At 42.0% G+C, this 17,670-nt stretch overlaps 1 protein-coding gene across 6 annotated transcripts in view; it reads right to left on the reverse strand.

Annotated features, from left to right (window-relative positions):
- The window catches only part of Spire1 (spire-type actin nucleation factor 1), a 129,769-nt gene that overhangs the window by 19,931 nt on the left and 92,168 nt on the right, over positions 1-17,670 (reverse strand). For 3 of the 6 annotated variants that reach the window (NM_001415682.1, XM_087592731.1, XM_087592732.1), the window contains 4 exon segments: positions 1,376-1,548; positions 6,887-6,928; positions 13,612-13,741; positions 14,284-14,370. In NM_001415682.1, coding sequence (NP_001402611.1) covers positions 1,376-1,548; positions 6,887-6,928; positions 13,612-13,741; positions 14,284-14,370 — 432 coding nt within the window. 6 annotated transcript variants of the gene reach the window in all.

The raw sequence follows: 17,670 nt of genomic DNA on the forward strand, positions 1-17,670 counted from the left end.
GAACTGAAGACTGTTTAGGGAAGACAATGGCCACACCTGTGGTCACATAAAATGGGAGGCTAGGAGAGTGTGGGACAAGGATAGAGGGGTCATAAGCATCTCTCTGCAGGGGATTGGGGAAGGGCTCTCTAACATCTGTATCCTTCGGAAACATGAAGTATCTGCTATATAGGATGGGGGCCTTCAAACTCTTGAGTGAAAAAGGATCCCTGCAGGGTGTGATTTGGGAAACTTGAAAAGAAAATCAAACAGAAGAGGTAGTGAGACATTCATTAATGTCAGCAATAAGGATATTTGCTGTGTGTGTGTGGTTCATGGGCACATTTATATGCCCTCAATTGCACAAATACACAAAAGCCTTCAAAGAAGCCCAAGGAAGAGGTCTGTTACCTGTCAATATCATTCTCTGCCTTGTTCCCTGGAGGCAGGGTCTCTCACTGAACCTGGAGCTTAGCTGACAGCCAGCATGCCCCAGTGATCCTCTTGTCTATACCCTCATGATACTGGGCTTACAGACATGGGTGCATCCATGCCTTGCCTTCTACTTAGGTGCTGGGGGTTTGAACTCAGTTCCTCATGCTTACACAGCAAATACTCTTACCCACTGGACCATCTTCCTAGCCCTATTGGGAAAACTTCTAGTAGAAAGACCGTATTATTGGTGTTGTTTGGGATGGTGGTGAAGACTGAAAATAAAACAATTAAGTAGCATTTTCTGACGTGGATAGACATGAGGAAGATGGAGCCAGCAATACAACAATGTGTGTGCATCCATGCAGCATGGAGAAGAGTGGGGGATCATCTCGTTTTGTCTAAGTTTGGGTGAGGCAATGGAGACCAAGCAATGTGCACCGTGACACTCATAGCTCAGCAGAAGCTGGTGAAGGCTCAGCATGAATGGAGGTAAACTGAGGTACACTGAACGGATGAGCATTCATGAATGCAGGGCACGGAGTAGAGCAAAGACTCAGGGAAGGCAGCCTCTTTTTGAAGGCTTGTCTGTTGGCATTGCTGTTATGGAAAGAAGAAGCCCACATGTGTCTATGTGCACTGCAGAGGGACAAGAGCCTACAGAAACATGTCTCGACCTCAGTTTCTCCTTTTCTCACAACGATGGAGGCCGTGCCAGTTTAAGATTGTCGATTTATCTTAATCCTACTTCTAATCTAAGACTACAGACCTCAAGTTCAGTAGCCATTTTCTAAGCATATCCACCACACTGGTCTATAGTAAGAACAGTAACTAATCTCCCTGCCAGCCACATTAACTTCAGCCTTACCTTTACTGATTGGAACATGAGAAGAGATGAGGAAACAGCTCAAGGAACTGGGAGAGGGACAGGGTCAGAGGGCATCTGAGTGCCTGGCAGCCTTACCTCAGAGTCAGAGCTGTCCAGCTCAGCCAGCGTCGGGGCTTTGAGGAGCCTCTTTGGCTGTGCAGGCCCCGGCTGGGCAGCACCCAGCCCATTTTCTTTCGTTTGAGATGTTAAGTCTCCATTCACCACAGATGATTTCCCCACATTCTTTGGAGATTCTGGTGTAGTAACATCTAGTAAGAGAAAGACAAAAGTTTACCTTTTCTGGAGCCAGGAAAGGTAATCTGTGTTAGAAGCACAACCAGGTGACAGCATTTCTCTGTCACACGAATAAAAATACAAAGGCCCGGCACAGTGATGCCATGCCTATTCATATGGAATATTTGTTAAAGCTATGGTCAGATTAAAGGAAAACTTAAAATGAATAACTATATATCCACATCTGTAGTTCAGAACTCAAGGAGTTCTGGGAGGAATCCTAGAGAAGTGACCTTGACCTCTTGTTTCCCAGATAAATAAAAGGAGTCTCAGAGAAGAGAAGCTAGCTGTGCTCATTTAAAGGGGCTAGCAGTGGGTGGAGGGAAGATACAGTACACATAGTCTTCCTACGGATAAGATCTAAAAATGTTTTGTCCTAAAAATCAAAGTAGTTAAGAATCTTCACTCATATAAATACATTTATATAAGCACAGAGAATCTGGGGCAGGTCCCCTCAATACATCAGATTTAAATGATTAAGGGCTCACATCTGAATGAGGAAGGAAGCTCTCCAGTATATGGGAGAAGACAAAGCAGTATACAGTTGGTGTAATGCAGACAGGACTCAAAGTCTACCTCTGATGTTAGCTGTCTGGGCAAGCTACCTAACCTCTGCTCCTCCCCTGGAAAGCAGAGTGGTAACATACAGCTACCTGTGAAGATTAAGGAGGGTAGCAACAGAATGACATACTGTGCCTAGTACAATGTTAGCCAAGAGTAACACTGGTTTTCAGTTCTCCAAGTAACTCAGTCCCTTGACTGACAGTGATGTGGGCCAGAGCTGATTCCAAGGCCTGCTCTTGGTACTCTAGCCTAGAATAATCCCATGCAAACAGAATTGATTTTCCTGAGCATTTCAGATAAAGACAACATGGGTTACTGCTAATAGCTAACTATAAAATCAGAGAAGTAAAAATGTGACAATCAGTGCAGAATTTAATGTGCAGATCAGGGCAATCAATTGCTCTTTGCATATAGAAACATCTACGAAGCTTCTGTTGGGTAATGGGACTTCTAAACACCAGACAGAGAAAGACTTTGAGATGGGAAAGCTTTGTAATTAAAGGTTAATTTTCTCTCATCTACATGCCTGAAGTAGAAAACATTCAGTGTGTAGCTATCATCTTTTCCTCTTCCTCTTCCTCCTCCTCTTTTCCTTTTTTTTTTCCCCTGAGATGGGGTCTCATGCTTACCAGGCTGGCCTTGAACTTACGATGTAGCTGAGAAGGATCAACTTCTGATCATCTAACCTCCACTTCCCTTATGCTGGGATTACAAGTGTATACCACCAGGCTCAGTTTATATGATACTGGAAGATTAATTTCTATTTAAGAAAAAAGAAGCCAGACTTGGTAGCTCAGACCTATGATCCCAGCACTTGAGAGGCTAAGGCAGGAGGATTGCTAGGTGGCTAGATTGGGTTAGGGAATAAGACCTATTTCAGAACAAAACAAACAATAAGAACAAAAAAAGGAAAAAGAAAAAAGGTACCGTAGTTCATACCTCCTACAAAAATTACTTTTGTAGTTAATCAACAAAAATAGTAGTAAAACAACTGTTGAGCCAGGCAGAGTCCCAGCACTCATGGGCAGAAGCAAGAAGATAAGGCCAGCCTAGTCTACACAGCTCCAGGACACCCAGGGCTACATAGTAAGACCTCATCTCAAAAAATAAACAAACCCAAAAAGGAATAAACATATAGACAAACTGCATTTGTGTCCTTTCTCAGTTACCTGTGTTCCGGCAGCAAAAGTCAGTGACCTAGCTGACCTCCTAGACAGAGATTTAAGACTCCCAGCTTCCACGACTGGGCTCGCACTGTCAAGGCAAACAGACTTTACTGGCCATATATTCATTTACTATCTTGTAAAAAACTATGATATCAGACCCACATTTTTGTGGGTGCTATTGCTGAAGAAAATTTAGAAGTTATTTAAGGATTAAAAATTTTTAAGATTTTTTTTTTGTGTGTATGCGTGTTTTTGCCTAAATGTAGGTAAGTGCATCAGGCATGTACCTGTGGAGATCAGAAGTGTGTGTTGGATCCCCAGGACTGAAATGACAGAGGGCTGTGAGCTGCCACAACCCTCCTCTGCAGACTAGCCATGAGTCTCCCCTCAATCACCAAGTCATCTCTGCAGAGCCAGGGTAGACTAAAAATGTTAAACTGTTGAGAGCTGGACATGGTGACAGACACCTTTAATCTCAGCATTTGGAAGGCAGAGGTAGGCATTTCTCTGTGAGTTCGAGGACAGCCTGGTCTACAAATAGAGTCCAAGGTGGCCAGGGCTGTTACACAGAGAAACCCTATCTTGAAAAACAAAACAAAATAAAAAAATTTAAAGATGTGTTGATAGTATTTAATTTAGATTAAAAATATTTAAGTAGTGTTGGTGTGATGGTTATTCTGTTTATTAACTTGAGTATATCTAGATTTAGCTAAACCCAAGAGGCTGGATCCACCTGTGAGGGATTTTTCTTAATTAAATCCCGTGAATGGGGTGGGAAGACCCACCTTCACTGCGGCGGCGGTCTATAGAAGGACCACGGAGGAGGAAGTGCTGGCTCTCTGCCTGCTTGGCCTCTCACTGGCAAGTTCATCCCCTCCCAAGCATAGTGACTGCCATCAGAGACCAGCATCTTGGACCAAACAACACTGGATTTTTGGACTTTTTGTCAGAGGATTGTCATTGTTGGAACACTGGGAACACAACTTGTAAGCCAAGAACTTATTAAATCATGTGTATATATTATATACATACAATGCAGATTTCATAATAACCCATTCTTTGAGTTCCATATCTCTAGAGAATCCTGAAGAATTTCAACTGGCAAAATCCAAAGCCTGGTGTGGTGGTGGCAGGAGGGTCGACAAGTTCAGTGACCAAGGTCTGCTTGAGACACAAAGTGAACTCAAAACAAGCCTGAGCGACCCTGCTTCAAAATGAAATGGACTCCACTGGTCCAGTGCTTATTCAGTATATCCAGGTTCCGGGTTCAATCCTCAGCACCACATAAAACCAGGCATAGGAGCCAGCCTGAGTTACATGAGACCCTGCCTTAACAAACAAAACACACTTCAAAAAAGAAAAGAGCAAGGGAGTAACTCAGGTGCTGTAGCACTTTGCCACACTGTGCAACTCTCTGGGGTTTAGTTCACATTAGTTACACACACACACACACACACACACACACACACACACACACACACACACACGAGGAAGTTGGTAAAATGACATATAAACTTCAGTTTAGGGAAATCCACTAAATGACATCGTGATATTGTGATACAGCGGCAGGAAGAGCTTTCCCAGCAGCTGTCATGTGGTTCACTGACTAAGATGACTGAAACAAACGTCTGTATTAAGTGAAGCTTTGCGAACGATGTGACTGGTAATGGTCCTGCCAGGAGGCTTCTGGTGACTCCAACACTAGACACTGTGTAGTTTCATTTCCTATAAGGCTTGGCACAATGTATTTTAAGGAGTTTGATTACTTGTATCTAATATTGAAATAATATATATGATTCAGTATATTAAGTGAGATGAGTCAAACTCTTAAAGACAGAATTTCTTGAGGGGAAAAATGTTATCTATATTTAGAGCACATGTTAAAATATAAAATAGAGATTTTTCTTTTTTAGAAATTATCATGTCTTAGATTCAGGCACGTCCAAGATATTAAATACTTGAATAATTCTGTCTGTCCCTTTATTCAGTTGGAGGAAATATGATTGGAACATGGATTATATATTTAATATTTGCATAAGAAAAATAAACCAGACTTACCTCAGTTGATGTTGAATGGCTTATTAGGATTCTCACTAAAAGATATTTCTAAGGTTCACGTGAACGGCAGAACACACTTCCTTATGTCCCGCTCTGCACTGAAGGTCAGTCATTTACTAGGCTACATGCTTAGGCTGTTTACTCCTAGTCATTTCCCTACTAAGAGGATGTTCTCCCATCTTCAGAGTTGGAAGAATGGATTACTCTTCCCACTTATGATCTGGGGCGATTTAATGAAGAGTGAAGGGCAGCGATGAGAAACCAAGCAGCACGAGAGGTCAGCAGTGAGCGCCGGCCCACAGGGCAGGCACACAGCACAGCACCAAGGCACAGAGAGATGACAGCAAACAAGGAACACTGACAACACGAACCTAGGCTGCCCGGCTACGCCCGCCGGTCTGGGACATGTGCTCAGGCATTCCTACTCCTTATACAATCAGTGCAAGTGCGGCCAGCACATATCCAGAGTGACAGGACAGGAAATGGATGTGGCCAGCTTTTAGAGATCAGTCATAACACACATGGTCCAAATTTTGGCTTTATTTTTCAGTCTAAATTTTTTACAGATTCACTACACAAATGATTCATAAAATAAATAAAATCAGCCAAATGGATAAAGAAAATAGAAAAGGCTCTTTGGTGGTCAGTCAAAAAGCAGTTTAAGACCAAAATATTAGTCATGCCTGAGAGCTACAAAAATAAACAGAAAAGTGTGGAGACTAGCCTGTGGTCACAAGACAGTAGACAGTCAATAATGTAGAAAATCTGCTGGCTTATTAAGGATAAATTTGTATGTCAACAATTCTTTGTAACTTAAGAGGTAGTCTGTAACATTTCAAAGAACATTCTGAAAGAATACATCTTAATCTCATGTTAGTCTGAATCCGTGACTTGTGAAATTAAAAAACTGAATTTGCAAAATATCTTAAGAATTAAGAAAAATATGAAAATTTACTCATAAATATATTTAAATTTTTATTTAAAAAAGCTAGTTTTATAATCAAATATAGCCATTTTCAGTTATTCATTTAACCATTATCCTGGCCCACTCAACACAAACCGTTAAGCACGCTGTAAACTTAGGGCACATGACAGAAGGTAGTGACAGTGAGCTTCTGGGTATAATCGGCAGAGACATGAGGACAGGCTCTACCACTATGCAGAGTGGTGCAGAAACAGTTTCTGCCCCCCAAGGCTCTCGGTGTTTCAGAGAAAGGAGCACTTTAAAACTTTCTTTACAGTTTTCTCTGCTCCCTTACAGGAAAGGTCTGACCCAGTGAGAGCAACCATATACGGGGTGGCCACATCCACCGCCTTCTGTGAGGCTGGGAGGCTGCACGTTCACTGTGGTTTAATTACATGCACTGCTTTGAAAGAGGTAGGCTACTTTATTTTAAGCTGACCACAGCTCAGAAGAAAGCTTTTCAATTTTCCTTTCTGACATGTTTAAACAAGCAGACAAATGAATGTGATTCACAGAAACCACGCAACCAGGTCAGGTGTGAAAGTGCTTTTTTTTTTTTACCTGACAAGTCAAAACTGTGAGACATGCTAAGTGGCCGAACTGCTGCAAAAAAGAAAACAAACAAAGAGAAAGTAATTCAGCCATCAGGGATCCAAAGACAGACAGGGCAGGGAGGGCCAGAGCTCTCACTGGCTCTCCTTGGGAGTCTAGCTAGAAGCTAGTGGATGCAAGTCTGACATGTAAAACAACTATAAGAGTCTTAATTCCAGTTTTATGACAACAAACTAACAATAAAAAGTAAAAGTAATACTTTAAATACACTGAAAATGACAACAAGATAAACAAGATACAGAGAAAAGATAAGAACCTAGTCTTCCCAGACGTGACGGCATCCTTCTGTATGCAGTGCTCAGTTTCATTCAAAAGTTATGTTCATGACAAAATAAATGAAAGAATGTTTAATGGGCAGGAACCACCCCAATGTGCAAGTTAGATGTTTAGATGTTTCAGGAAAGTAGATAGAGACTTTGTATTGATGAGAATAATTTTTCACTTGCCATCTAAAAATAAAATAAAATACTTAGTTCTTAATTCAAATATATTCCAGATTTCCCTTTCTAAGTATAGCCAATAAAATAACATACATTCTCAAACCACTCTTTAATCAAGTTTGCTAATATCTTTTGTTGAGCTCTTCTCTGGTATATGAATATAACTTTTGAATAAACTGGCCACCACACACAAAAGAAATGCTATCCCTTCTTAGGAGATGTGGTTCATTTTTCTCCTCTCCTTTTTTTTTGTATTTGTTAAGCTAACTGAACTGGGGGGCTTTATGCAGGGAGGATAGTATACCATAAACTGAGCTGCACTCCTGGCTTCTCCTCTTGTTACTTGCTTGCTTGGGGTCTGAGTGAATTTCCCTAACTGAGGCTCTTGTTTTCTCAGCTATAATCATATACCACCAAGAGGACCACAGTGAAGGATCACTGTAACTAAGAAGTTTAGAACAGAAAAATATCAGTGACATGAACAGATTGAGGAACAATAATAATTTCAGATTTGTTAGAAAAAAAAAAAGAAATGGCTCATGTAACAGTAAGGGAGTAGGTAAATAAATCACTTAGGCATTGTTGGGAGACCATGTCCAAATAAATCATGTTTGATTCATGTTTAATGATGAAAAATGTTCAGGCCATACCCAGTATTAAACTAAAAGAATAGTTTTTGTCATTATTTTTTGTTTGTTTGGCTGGTTTTTGCTTTTGTTTTTTTCTTCTTTGTACTTCCTTCTCTTTTTTGTTTTTTAAGACATTCTCTGTTTAGCCTTGGCTTTTCTGGAACTTACCAGAAAACCAGGCTAGCCTAGAACTCAAAGATCTGCCTGCATCTGCCTCCTGAGTGCTGGGGTTAAAGGGTAAGACCACCACCCATTTAAAATTTTTAATTTTACTTTTTATGCGTGGAAGGGTGTCCAGAAGCTGAAGGACAGGCTTGGGTGACAGCACTGGGAAGGCCTCTAGCTCCTTTAAGTAATGTCTTTCAGTGCCTGCAGTTCAGGAATAGACGGGGTGGCCGAGGAGCCTCAGGGATCCTCTTCCTCCTCCATCCCTCAATGCAGGGATTCTGGGCACCGACTACCTTCTGGGCATTGTGCATGGCTTCTAGGATTGAACACAAGCCCTCCTGCTTGAAGGCAAGGGCTTACGGACTGAGCCATTCCTTAGCCCTCACCGTGATTTTGTAAGGCACAAGTTCACAGTGGATGCCCACAGATTAAAGTAGAGGTAATACTCTCTGTGGGCATTAAGACTTTCCCAAACATCAGCATTGTTTCTACTTGCAAATACAAGGAAGAAATATAAAAATATTCAGAGAAATTTGTTTTTTTCAAGGTAATCCTACTAATCCAATCTTAACCAAATACCATAAAATACAAGTCTATAGGAAAACCCAACACAGTGGGGTAGGGGTTGGGGAGTAAAATTTCTTACTTTCCATTTGAGGTTTAAGATTAGTTTAAACTCAGAATTCTAGAAGCAAGAATCCCAGAGTAATCACTTTTCTTCAAAAATTTATAATTTATTTTATTTGTGTGTGTGTGTGTGTGTGTGTGTGTGTGTGTCTGTCTGTCTGTCTGTCTGTCTGTCTGTGTCTGTCTCAAAGAACAACTTGAGGAGTCTCTTCTGCCGAGTGTGTCCTACTGGAGATCATCTTGTATCGCAGGCTTGGGCAAGGGTTGTAAGAGCTGAGCCAGCTCACCGGCGTCTGAATAATCACTTTCCACAACCATCGATGCTAGACACTGAAATACCAACCTCAGGTTTAAATACAGTAAACAACATAAACCTGTCCTTCAGCTTTTCTGAAGCAGCGTTAGCCTTTACATAAACTCTTAAGAGGTGAAATAGAAGGAGTGTGTATGAGAAGGCCTGCCATGACAGACTGAATGTATCAGTAGTCCGCAAGCTCCCAACCTGAGATTTCAGCACTCAGGAGGACCACTGCCAAGGTTGGGCCCATCATGGTCTATACATGAGGCCTGTCAGAGCTGTGACCTTGTCTCAGGAAAACAAACAAAAGTGTAGGAGTGGTGGCACAGCCTGTGACATCAGCACCTGAATCAATCAATCCTCAGCTACAGAGCAAGTCCGAGAAGCACCTGACACTGTCTCAAAAGACAAATCAAACAGGAAACCTCCCAAGAAGAAAACTCCCAAAATAGATTGCTTCACCCATGACTCTACCAAACTTTGAAAGATGAATTAATTCCAATCTTTCCAAATTGTTCTAAAACACAGAAGAACACTAAAGCTAAAACACAAAGAAAGAAAACAAAACCTTGAAAGGTCATACACCATGACTAACTAGGATTTATTTCTGGGACACAAGGATGGTATCTTGTTTAGTTTTTGTTACCTTGACAAAACCTAAATTCATTTGGGAAAAGAGAACTCAACTGAAGAGTTGCCTCAAGCAGACTGGTCTGTCAGAGATTGTCTTGAATGATGAGTGACGTGAGAAGGCTCATCTCGGTGCAGGTGGACCTCTGCTGTGTAAGAATACTAGCTGAGGGCTGGAGAGATGGCTCAGTGGGTAAGAGCACTGACTGCTCTTCCAGAGGTCCTGAGTTCAATTCCCAGCCACCACATGGTGGCTCACAACCATCTGTAATGGGATCCTATGCCCTCTTCTGGTGTGTCTGAAGACAGCAAACACCGTGCACTCACATATATAAAATAAATAAATCCTTAAATAAATCCATAAATAAACAAACAAACAAACAAACAAACAAACAAACAAACACTGGCTGAACAGGAGCTAGTGAGCAAGCCACTGTGATCCTCCATGGCTTCTGCTTGAGTTCCTGCTTGAGTGCAGCCCTGACAGACCCTCCATGATGGACTGTGATCTGCAAGTGTGAGCTGCAATAAATCCTTTCCTCCCCTAAACTGCTTTTGGTCAAAGTATCTATTTATTAAAGCAAGAGAAAGTAATTAATGTGATACACATTTAACAGACTAGAGGATTAAAAAAAATATGGTCATCTCAAGAACTGCAGAAAAAGCATTTCACAAAACAACCTTCTCAGGCCGAAAACTCAGCAAGCTGGAAATACAAAGAAACCGTCTTGCCAGAATGAGGCCTTCCTGTGAGAAGACCACATTACACTACTCACAGTGAAAACCTGAAAGGTCCTCTGACATCCGAAATAAAGACACACGGCCTTTCTTGTGTTCCTTATAATACTAGGAGTCCTAATTAAAGCAACTAGGCAAGAAAAACAATACAGAGAGAATGAGGATATATGACTGAACTGATACCCGAATTGGAAAGAAAGAATAAAATTATCCCAGTTTATAGATATAATCTTATAAAGAAAATCCTACAAGTGCCATTAAAACCAAACTAAAATGAAGCTGTTAAAGCAGGACTGGAGAGATGGCCCAGCAGCTAAGGGACCGGGTGCTCTTCCAGAGAATGCGGCCTTGATTCCCAGCACCCATGTGGCAACTCAAGTATCTTTAACTCCACAGGTACCGGGCATGTGTACGGTATATGAACTTACATACAGACAAAACACCAGCACACATAAAGGAAAATAGTAATAAAAATCTCTTTAAAAGTGCTACTAAATTCAGCCAAGTTTCTTGATAGAAAATCAGCATAAAACAAATGTACTGTGTGTTAATTTAACCCATGTGAAAAGTAACACAGGAAAACAAGCCCATTGGTTACATCACTAAAAATAATCAGCTATTCAGGAACATCAGTAATGTGGGAAACTCTGAGACATAAACAAATGCAAAGATGGTTTGTGCTCCCGGATTGGAAGAACTAATACTGTTAAGGTAGCCAGGTACCTTCTGGGCATAGTAGCACATGTTCTTAGTCCCTGCACTTGGGAGGCAGAGGCAGGGCTATCTCTCTGAGTTCCAGGACAGCTAGAGCTACATGGTGACTGTGTCTCAAAACCAAACCAAACCAAACAAACCCCCAAAATCAATATACCCAAACTACCTACAGATTCAACTCAATCCCAGTAAAAAGAAAAAAAAAATCAGTGTTTCTTCTTTCTCTCTGTGCCTATTTATTCCTCTTCTTCCTCTTCTCTCCTCTTTTTAAGGCTACACACCATATATAGCCCAGGCTGGCCTCAAGTTAATGATCTTTCTGCCATCAAAACTAGTGCTGGGACTACAGATGTGTGTTCCCATGAAAATCCTTTTCCTTTTTTTTTTTTTTTTTTTTTTTTTTTTGAGACAGGGTCTCAGCATGCAGACCTGGTTGGCCTCAAACTGCTTCTGCCTCTAGAGTGTTAGCATTAATGGTGTGCACCACCACACCCAAGGAGTAAACTCAGGGCCTTGTTCATGATAAATGCTCTACCATGGAGCTATACTCCTAGGCTCCCAGAGAATCTTTTTAAAATTTTTTTAAAGATTTATTTAATTTTATGTTGTCTGAGTGTTTTGCTTGCATGAAAGTGTGTATACTACTTATATACGTATGTGGGCCCTCAGGGCCAGAAGCATGGGGTGGAAGGCTGGCAGCAGCAGATCCTCTGGAACTGTGGCTGTAGACAGTTGAAGCTGCCATGTGAGTGGACTGGACCCATGTCCTCTGGAAGAACAGCCAGTGCTCCTACCCACTCAGCCATCCCTCCAGTCTCCTCCTGCCTATGCCATGGGGATCTCCAATAGTAGTTTCCCCAGAAGAACCTAAAAAGACAATCCCAAGGTTACACGGAAACTGTTCATAACTTCATGAAAGAACGTTCAAGTATCAATTATCAATCACTAGGGAAATGAAAATCCAAACCACAATTGGAAATCACCTTAGACATGTCAGGATAGTTATCAACTTCATGAAAGAACGTTCAAGTATCAATTATCAATCACTAGGGAAATGAAAATCCAAACCACAATTGGAAATCACCTTAGACATGTCAGGATAGTTATCGTCAACAAACAAGTCCCTCCAAGCCCCCCGTGGTGGAGCAAGGATGTACAACTAGAGCTTTTGCTGTTGCTGGAGAGAACACAATGGTATGGTCACTACGGAAAGTCCTGCAAAATCGAGTTCAGTGGGTAAAGGGCTCGATGCACAGGCCTGAGGCCCTGAGTCTGGACCCTGGCACTCCTGTAAGAGCTGTGCTGAGAGGGGTGGAGACAGATGGATTCCAGGGGCTACTGGGCCAGCTAGCGTACCTGCAACAGTGCAGTGAAAACTTTTTCTCAAAACATATGGTAGATGATGGAGAAGCCCTCCTTATGTTGACCTCTGGCCTGTGTCTGTGCATACAGAGAAGTACACACACGCACATGCGCACACATGCACACATGTACACACAGAGGCAAGCAGGCAGTCAGACAAGACACGTACACACACACATACATGTACACACAAACATACACACAAGTGCGCGAGCACACACACACACGCACACGCATAATCAGAAGGATTCTGAAAGAAGTGAAGTAATGCTATGTCTCTATCATCTCTTATTGCACACATGTCAGTTTATAAGGTTTTTCTTTCCTTTTTACCAAGATCCTATTTAGTTCTCATAGAAAAAAATATAACAGAGGTAAGATCCTTTATCCTCCTTTCTGGTGATGAAGGCAGTTATGTTTAGAAGGGGAAAGCATGCTATCTTAGAGTTTTATTGCTGTAAAGAGCCCATGACCATGGCAACTCACAAAGCACAGCATTTAGCTGGGACGAGCTTACCGCCTCAGAGGAAAGTCATCACTGCTGGGGTAAGAAGCACTGAGCTATGCAGGCAGATGTGCTGGAGAAGGAGCCGAGTTCTACAACTTGATCTGCAGGTAGCCGCAGGTGACTGCGCTACACTGGGTACAGCTTGAGCACAGGAGACCTCAGAGCCGGCCCCCACAGAGAGGTATTCTCCAGCAAGGCCACACCTGCTATTAGTGCCCCTTCCTATGTATGGCTCAGCATTCTCACACATGAGTCTAAGGGGCCATTCCTATGGAAACCACCACAAGTGTCATCCTTAAACCTCAGCTCTTGCCATTGTGCCACAATGCTCTCATGTAGTCCAACATCAGAGAAGGGGAACACTGCCATGTCACATAAATTTCAAGTGTAAACAAATGTGAGGGTATACGTACGCAAGCTAGGTGGAGAGGAGAGGAGAGGAGGAGACAGGAACAGGAGGTCTAGACAAGGACCGAGAAGTCTGTGGGTTAACGTCTATGTGTGTAAGTATAAACAATTTTCCTAGCGGTGACTCATGAGTAAAGGAAGCGGAGACTCACCTAGTCTGCTCCGTCTAATTTCTTCTGGTGAGACAGGCCGAAGCTTTCTTTCTGCTTTAATTTCTTCTAGTATTCTTTCATGGAGGCTCCGTGGCCGTGGTGGGGTTGGTTTCAGTTTTCTGGCTGAAGCCTTGAAAAGGCAGTACAATGGTTAGAGACTTGATTAACTATTCTTTATTTAATAAAGTCATTCATATAATGCAGAATTATGAACTTTATGTCACTGGCTGTAATGTTGCCTAATAAAAGGCTAATCAGGTCATTCAATATCAAGACATACATACATACATACATACATACATACATACATACATACATACATAGTGTGTGTGTGTGTAATTTACTTTGTGTGCTTGCACAGGAGTGGAGGTCAGACAATAACAGAGTTTTGAGTGAAGACATACCAAATAATTACATTAAAAAACTGAAGGTATGGGGCTGGGGATTTAGCTCAGTGGTAGAGCGCTTACCTAGGAAGCGCAAGGCCCTGGGTTCGGTCCCCAGCTCCGAAAAAAAAGAACCAAAAAAAAAAAAAAAAAAAAACCCAAAAAAAACTGAAGGTATGTCTCTGTGCTTTAGTTTGTAATTTATAGGTGGGCTTCCTACTGTCAGGGGAGAATGTGGTGGAGTGCTACAGACCCATCCTTGGAGAGAGTGTGTTAAGTTACATACTGGATTTAAAGGGGGTCTTGATCTGATGAAGTCAAGGATGATCTCATGAGCACTCTTTCTTAACCGAGGGGGAATGTCACCATTTACCTAAAAGGAGACAAAAACAAGAACAAATCAGATCATGTGAAGAGAGGAGTCACCACTGTTCATTTAATAACAGAGAGTCTGCTTTCCTGATAGCACAGTTGTCACCACTTTACCATGTGGTAGGTTTTTGTAGTAAGGCCTTGTGTATTCCAGGCTGGTTTTGAACTTGATATGCAGTGGACTTCCACTCTTCTTGTTTCTACAGCCTAAGTGCTGGGTCACAGGGGTGCTCCATTGTACATGGCTTTGTTTCCCAGTCTTTACTTAAACAGAACAGGTGGAACTGCCGCCTCAGGCCTGGTTCTTCCCCTATGACAACTGCACTGGGATCTACCTAACACCATCCCCTTAAAAACCAGCTCAAAAAATCAAAAGGGTGTGTGTGTACTTGCACGTGGGCTTGCACACATAGCGCTGTGGGACTTAGCCTGTTGTGGTGTGACCCTTACCTGTGGATTTCCCAGTGTGTAACATTTTTAAAAACCTGTGATATATACAACTTAACCAGATATTCCTATTCTTAGGATTCTACTTTTTTTTTTTTTTTTTTTTTTTGGAGCTGGGGACCGAACCCAGGGCCTTGCGCTTGCTAGGCAAGCGCTCTACCACTGAGCTAAATCCCCAACCCCAGGATTCTACTTTTAAATAGGAGTAATCCTTCTAAATAATTTTCATATGCCTTTAATATTTTCCATCACCAGAAAACTGAGAAAAAATGGAAAAAAAATGAGATTGGCTTGCAAGTGCCAACATCCACAGAAGCGTGTCCCATGAGATACTTTCCTGGTATTTCTGGCTTTTCAGTCAGGGTCTTATGTAGTAGCCTGGGCTGACCTCAAGTTGCTATGCCTCAAATTCCTAATCCTTCTGTTGTCAACTCCTGTGTGCATGAACCAACACTGCTGGCTTTATCTTCAGTGTCCAAGAGCTACAACATGGGTCTCAACTGTGCGCTGACTCCTGCTGAGGACCCCAGTGATGGACACAAAGGAAGCTACAGTGTGTGGAGAGCACTGTAGGGCCAGCAGATGCATTCTCAGGTCACAGAACCACTGCCAAAACAAAAGGCAGTCCCAACCGAGATAAGAAATGATTCCAGATGGACAAATTGTCAATTCAAAGAAAATAGGATCAATTACAGGAAACTGATCATATTTTAAGGGCACAATGGTTTACAAACAAAAATCTTGTAGTATACAAAAAGTGATTTCTTTGAAGTATTTTAAAACTACCCTGAACCCTGTCTAGTTTCTTAAATAAATATTTTGAGGCAGCTGAATTTGAAGTAAAGCAGATAAAGTAATTGCTTTACTGCCGTCCCCTTGGTTCTCACAGGTCATAGCCTTCCCTTTTAGCAGCTCTCTGGACGTGAAGTCTCACAATTCACTGATGCGCACTTCAGTAAGCTGCAATGTACACTTCAACTAGTGCCAAACATGGAGAGGGCTGAAAAACCCCATGCCCTGACCTGAGACCCTGGCTCATGTAGAGAAAACAGCTTCTTTAGAACTATGGGAAGCTATAGTCTTAGAACTCAGAATTACTTCAAATATGTGTATCTGACTTTCAAATCACAAAGAGGCTTACAATTATATTAGACAATCTGGCAATATTTATTAGTTTTAGAGCAGACCTTTTCAACCTATGGATAGAGACCCCTTTAGGAATAGAATATCAGATATTCTGTATACCAGATATTTGCATTACAATTCATAACAGTAGCAAAATTATAGTTATGAAGTAGCAACAAAAAGAATTGTATGGTTGGGGTCACCACACATGAGGAGGAACTGTATTAAAGGGCTGTAGGTTCAGAACCACTGCCTAGAAACATGTATGTCCACTGAGCCAGTAGCTGTGGCTACAGCTTATATTAAGAAGGTTTACAAACAGTAAATTAACAACAGATAAGCTCAACTATGGTTTGCCCACTTCTAGATTACTCTGGAATATTAGAAATTGTAAACCATGGGCTGGGCTGGGGTGGCAGTTAAGAGCACTTGCTGCCCTTCCAGAGGACCTGAGTCCAGTTCCCAACCCCCGCATGGGGTGGTTCACAGCTGTCTATGTGAGGGTCCTGGCAGGTGTCCATGCAGGCAGTGATGTGAGAAGAGATGAGAATAAAAACCCAGAGCAAACCGACTGTGTCAACTGATCAGACTTGGGGGACTCTAGTGCCAGGCAGGTCACGGTCAGCATACTCAAGACACTCTACATGGTTTCCAGGAAACAATCATTCCAACTCCAGGTACACAATAAAGCTTAAGGTGTGACTACATAGAAACTCCTTTACAAAATGCATGTGACCATGAGGGTGGGTTCTATAGCTAAAAGGCCTAGAATCTAGTGTGACCTCTGACTGATAGCACAGAGGTCAGCAGGTCATAAAGTACATGTGACATCTCCCTTAAGAGCGAGTAACAGTTTAGGGAGGGAAGAGTCTGGAAAAACCATTCTGGAGAATTTGGGTGAAGTCGGCCTCTTTAGCAAAAGGTAGGTGAGGTCTGCCTTCACAGATGGCAAAAAGGTCACCAGGTTGTTAGCAAACTCCATTTGCAGACTTGTGGATGGGAAAGCAGGTATTTTTATCTCCTCCACTAGGAAGAGGCCTCTGTGTATTTAACATTCCTGGTGTTCCTTAAAGCTTTTCTGTGAGTACAAAGACCTCTGTGCCCCCGACATCTCCAGCTTTAGGGGATCTGATCCCTCTGGCCTCCATGAGCACCTGCACTCATGTGCGCTTACCTACACACAGACACACATATCTATTCATAATTAAGATGTAGTAAAATACATCTTTTAAAAATTCTAGACTGCCTTGGCTACTGAATGGGTGTAGCTTATAAGCGCAGGAGTGGGACTGTTTGAAAGACGGGCTCTGGCATGGAGGAGGGAAGGAGCCCAGGACAGCACCATGTAAGTATGACAACGCACAGTGAAACTCCGCATGCTAATTAGAAACAATGGAAAAGAAGGCTACAATGTGAAAGGCTCTGCACATGCTGCTTCACAATGCAGTCATCAGATACAGACACAGACATCTGTAATGTGCCAGAGATGTTCCCTGTTAATTAACAGGGAAGCACATCCACACGGAAAACAATACAAAGAAATAACGTTGGTTGTCTCTAAGAAACAAACTTATGAAAGAGCAACTTTTCAAAAGTAAACCATAATTTGTTCATATAGAATAAAATGCATTGTGTACGTAAACCAAATTATTTTCAAATTTTAAATCAGCTAGGAATGCTGGCATGTTTATAATTCTAGGTAGCAAGAGGTGTAGCTAGGAGGATCAGG

This window comes from Rattus norvegicus, chromosome 18, assembly GCF_021556685.1.
Source record: "Rattus norvegicus strain SHRSP/BbbUtx chromosome 18, alternate assembly SHRSP_T2T, whole genome shotgun sequence".
In the NCBI taxonomy this organism is placed as follows: Eukaryota; Metazoa; Chordata; class Mammalia; order Rodentia; family Muridae; genus Rattus; species Rattus norvegicus.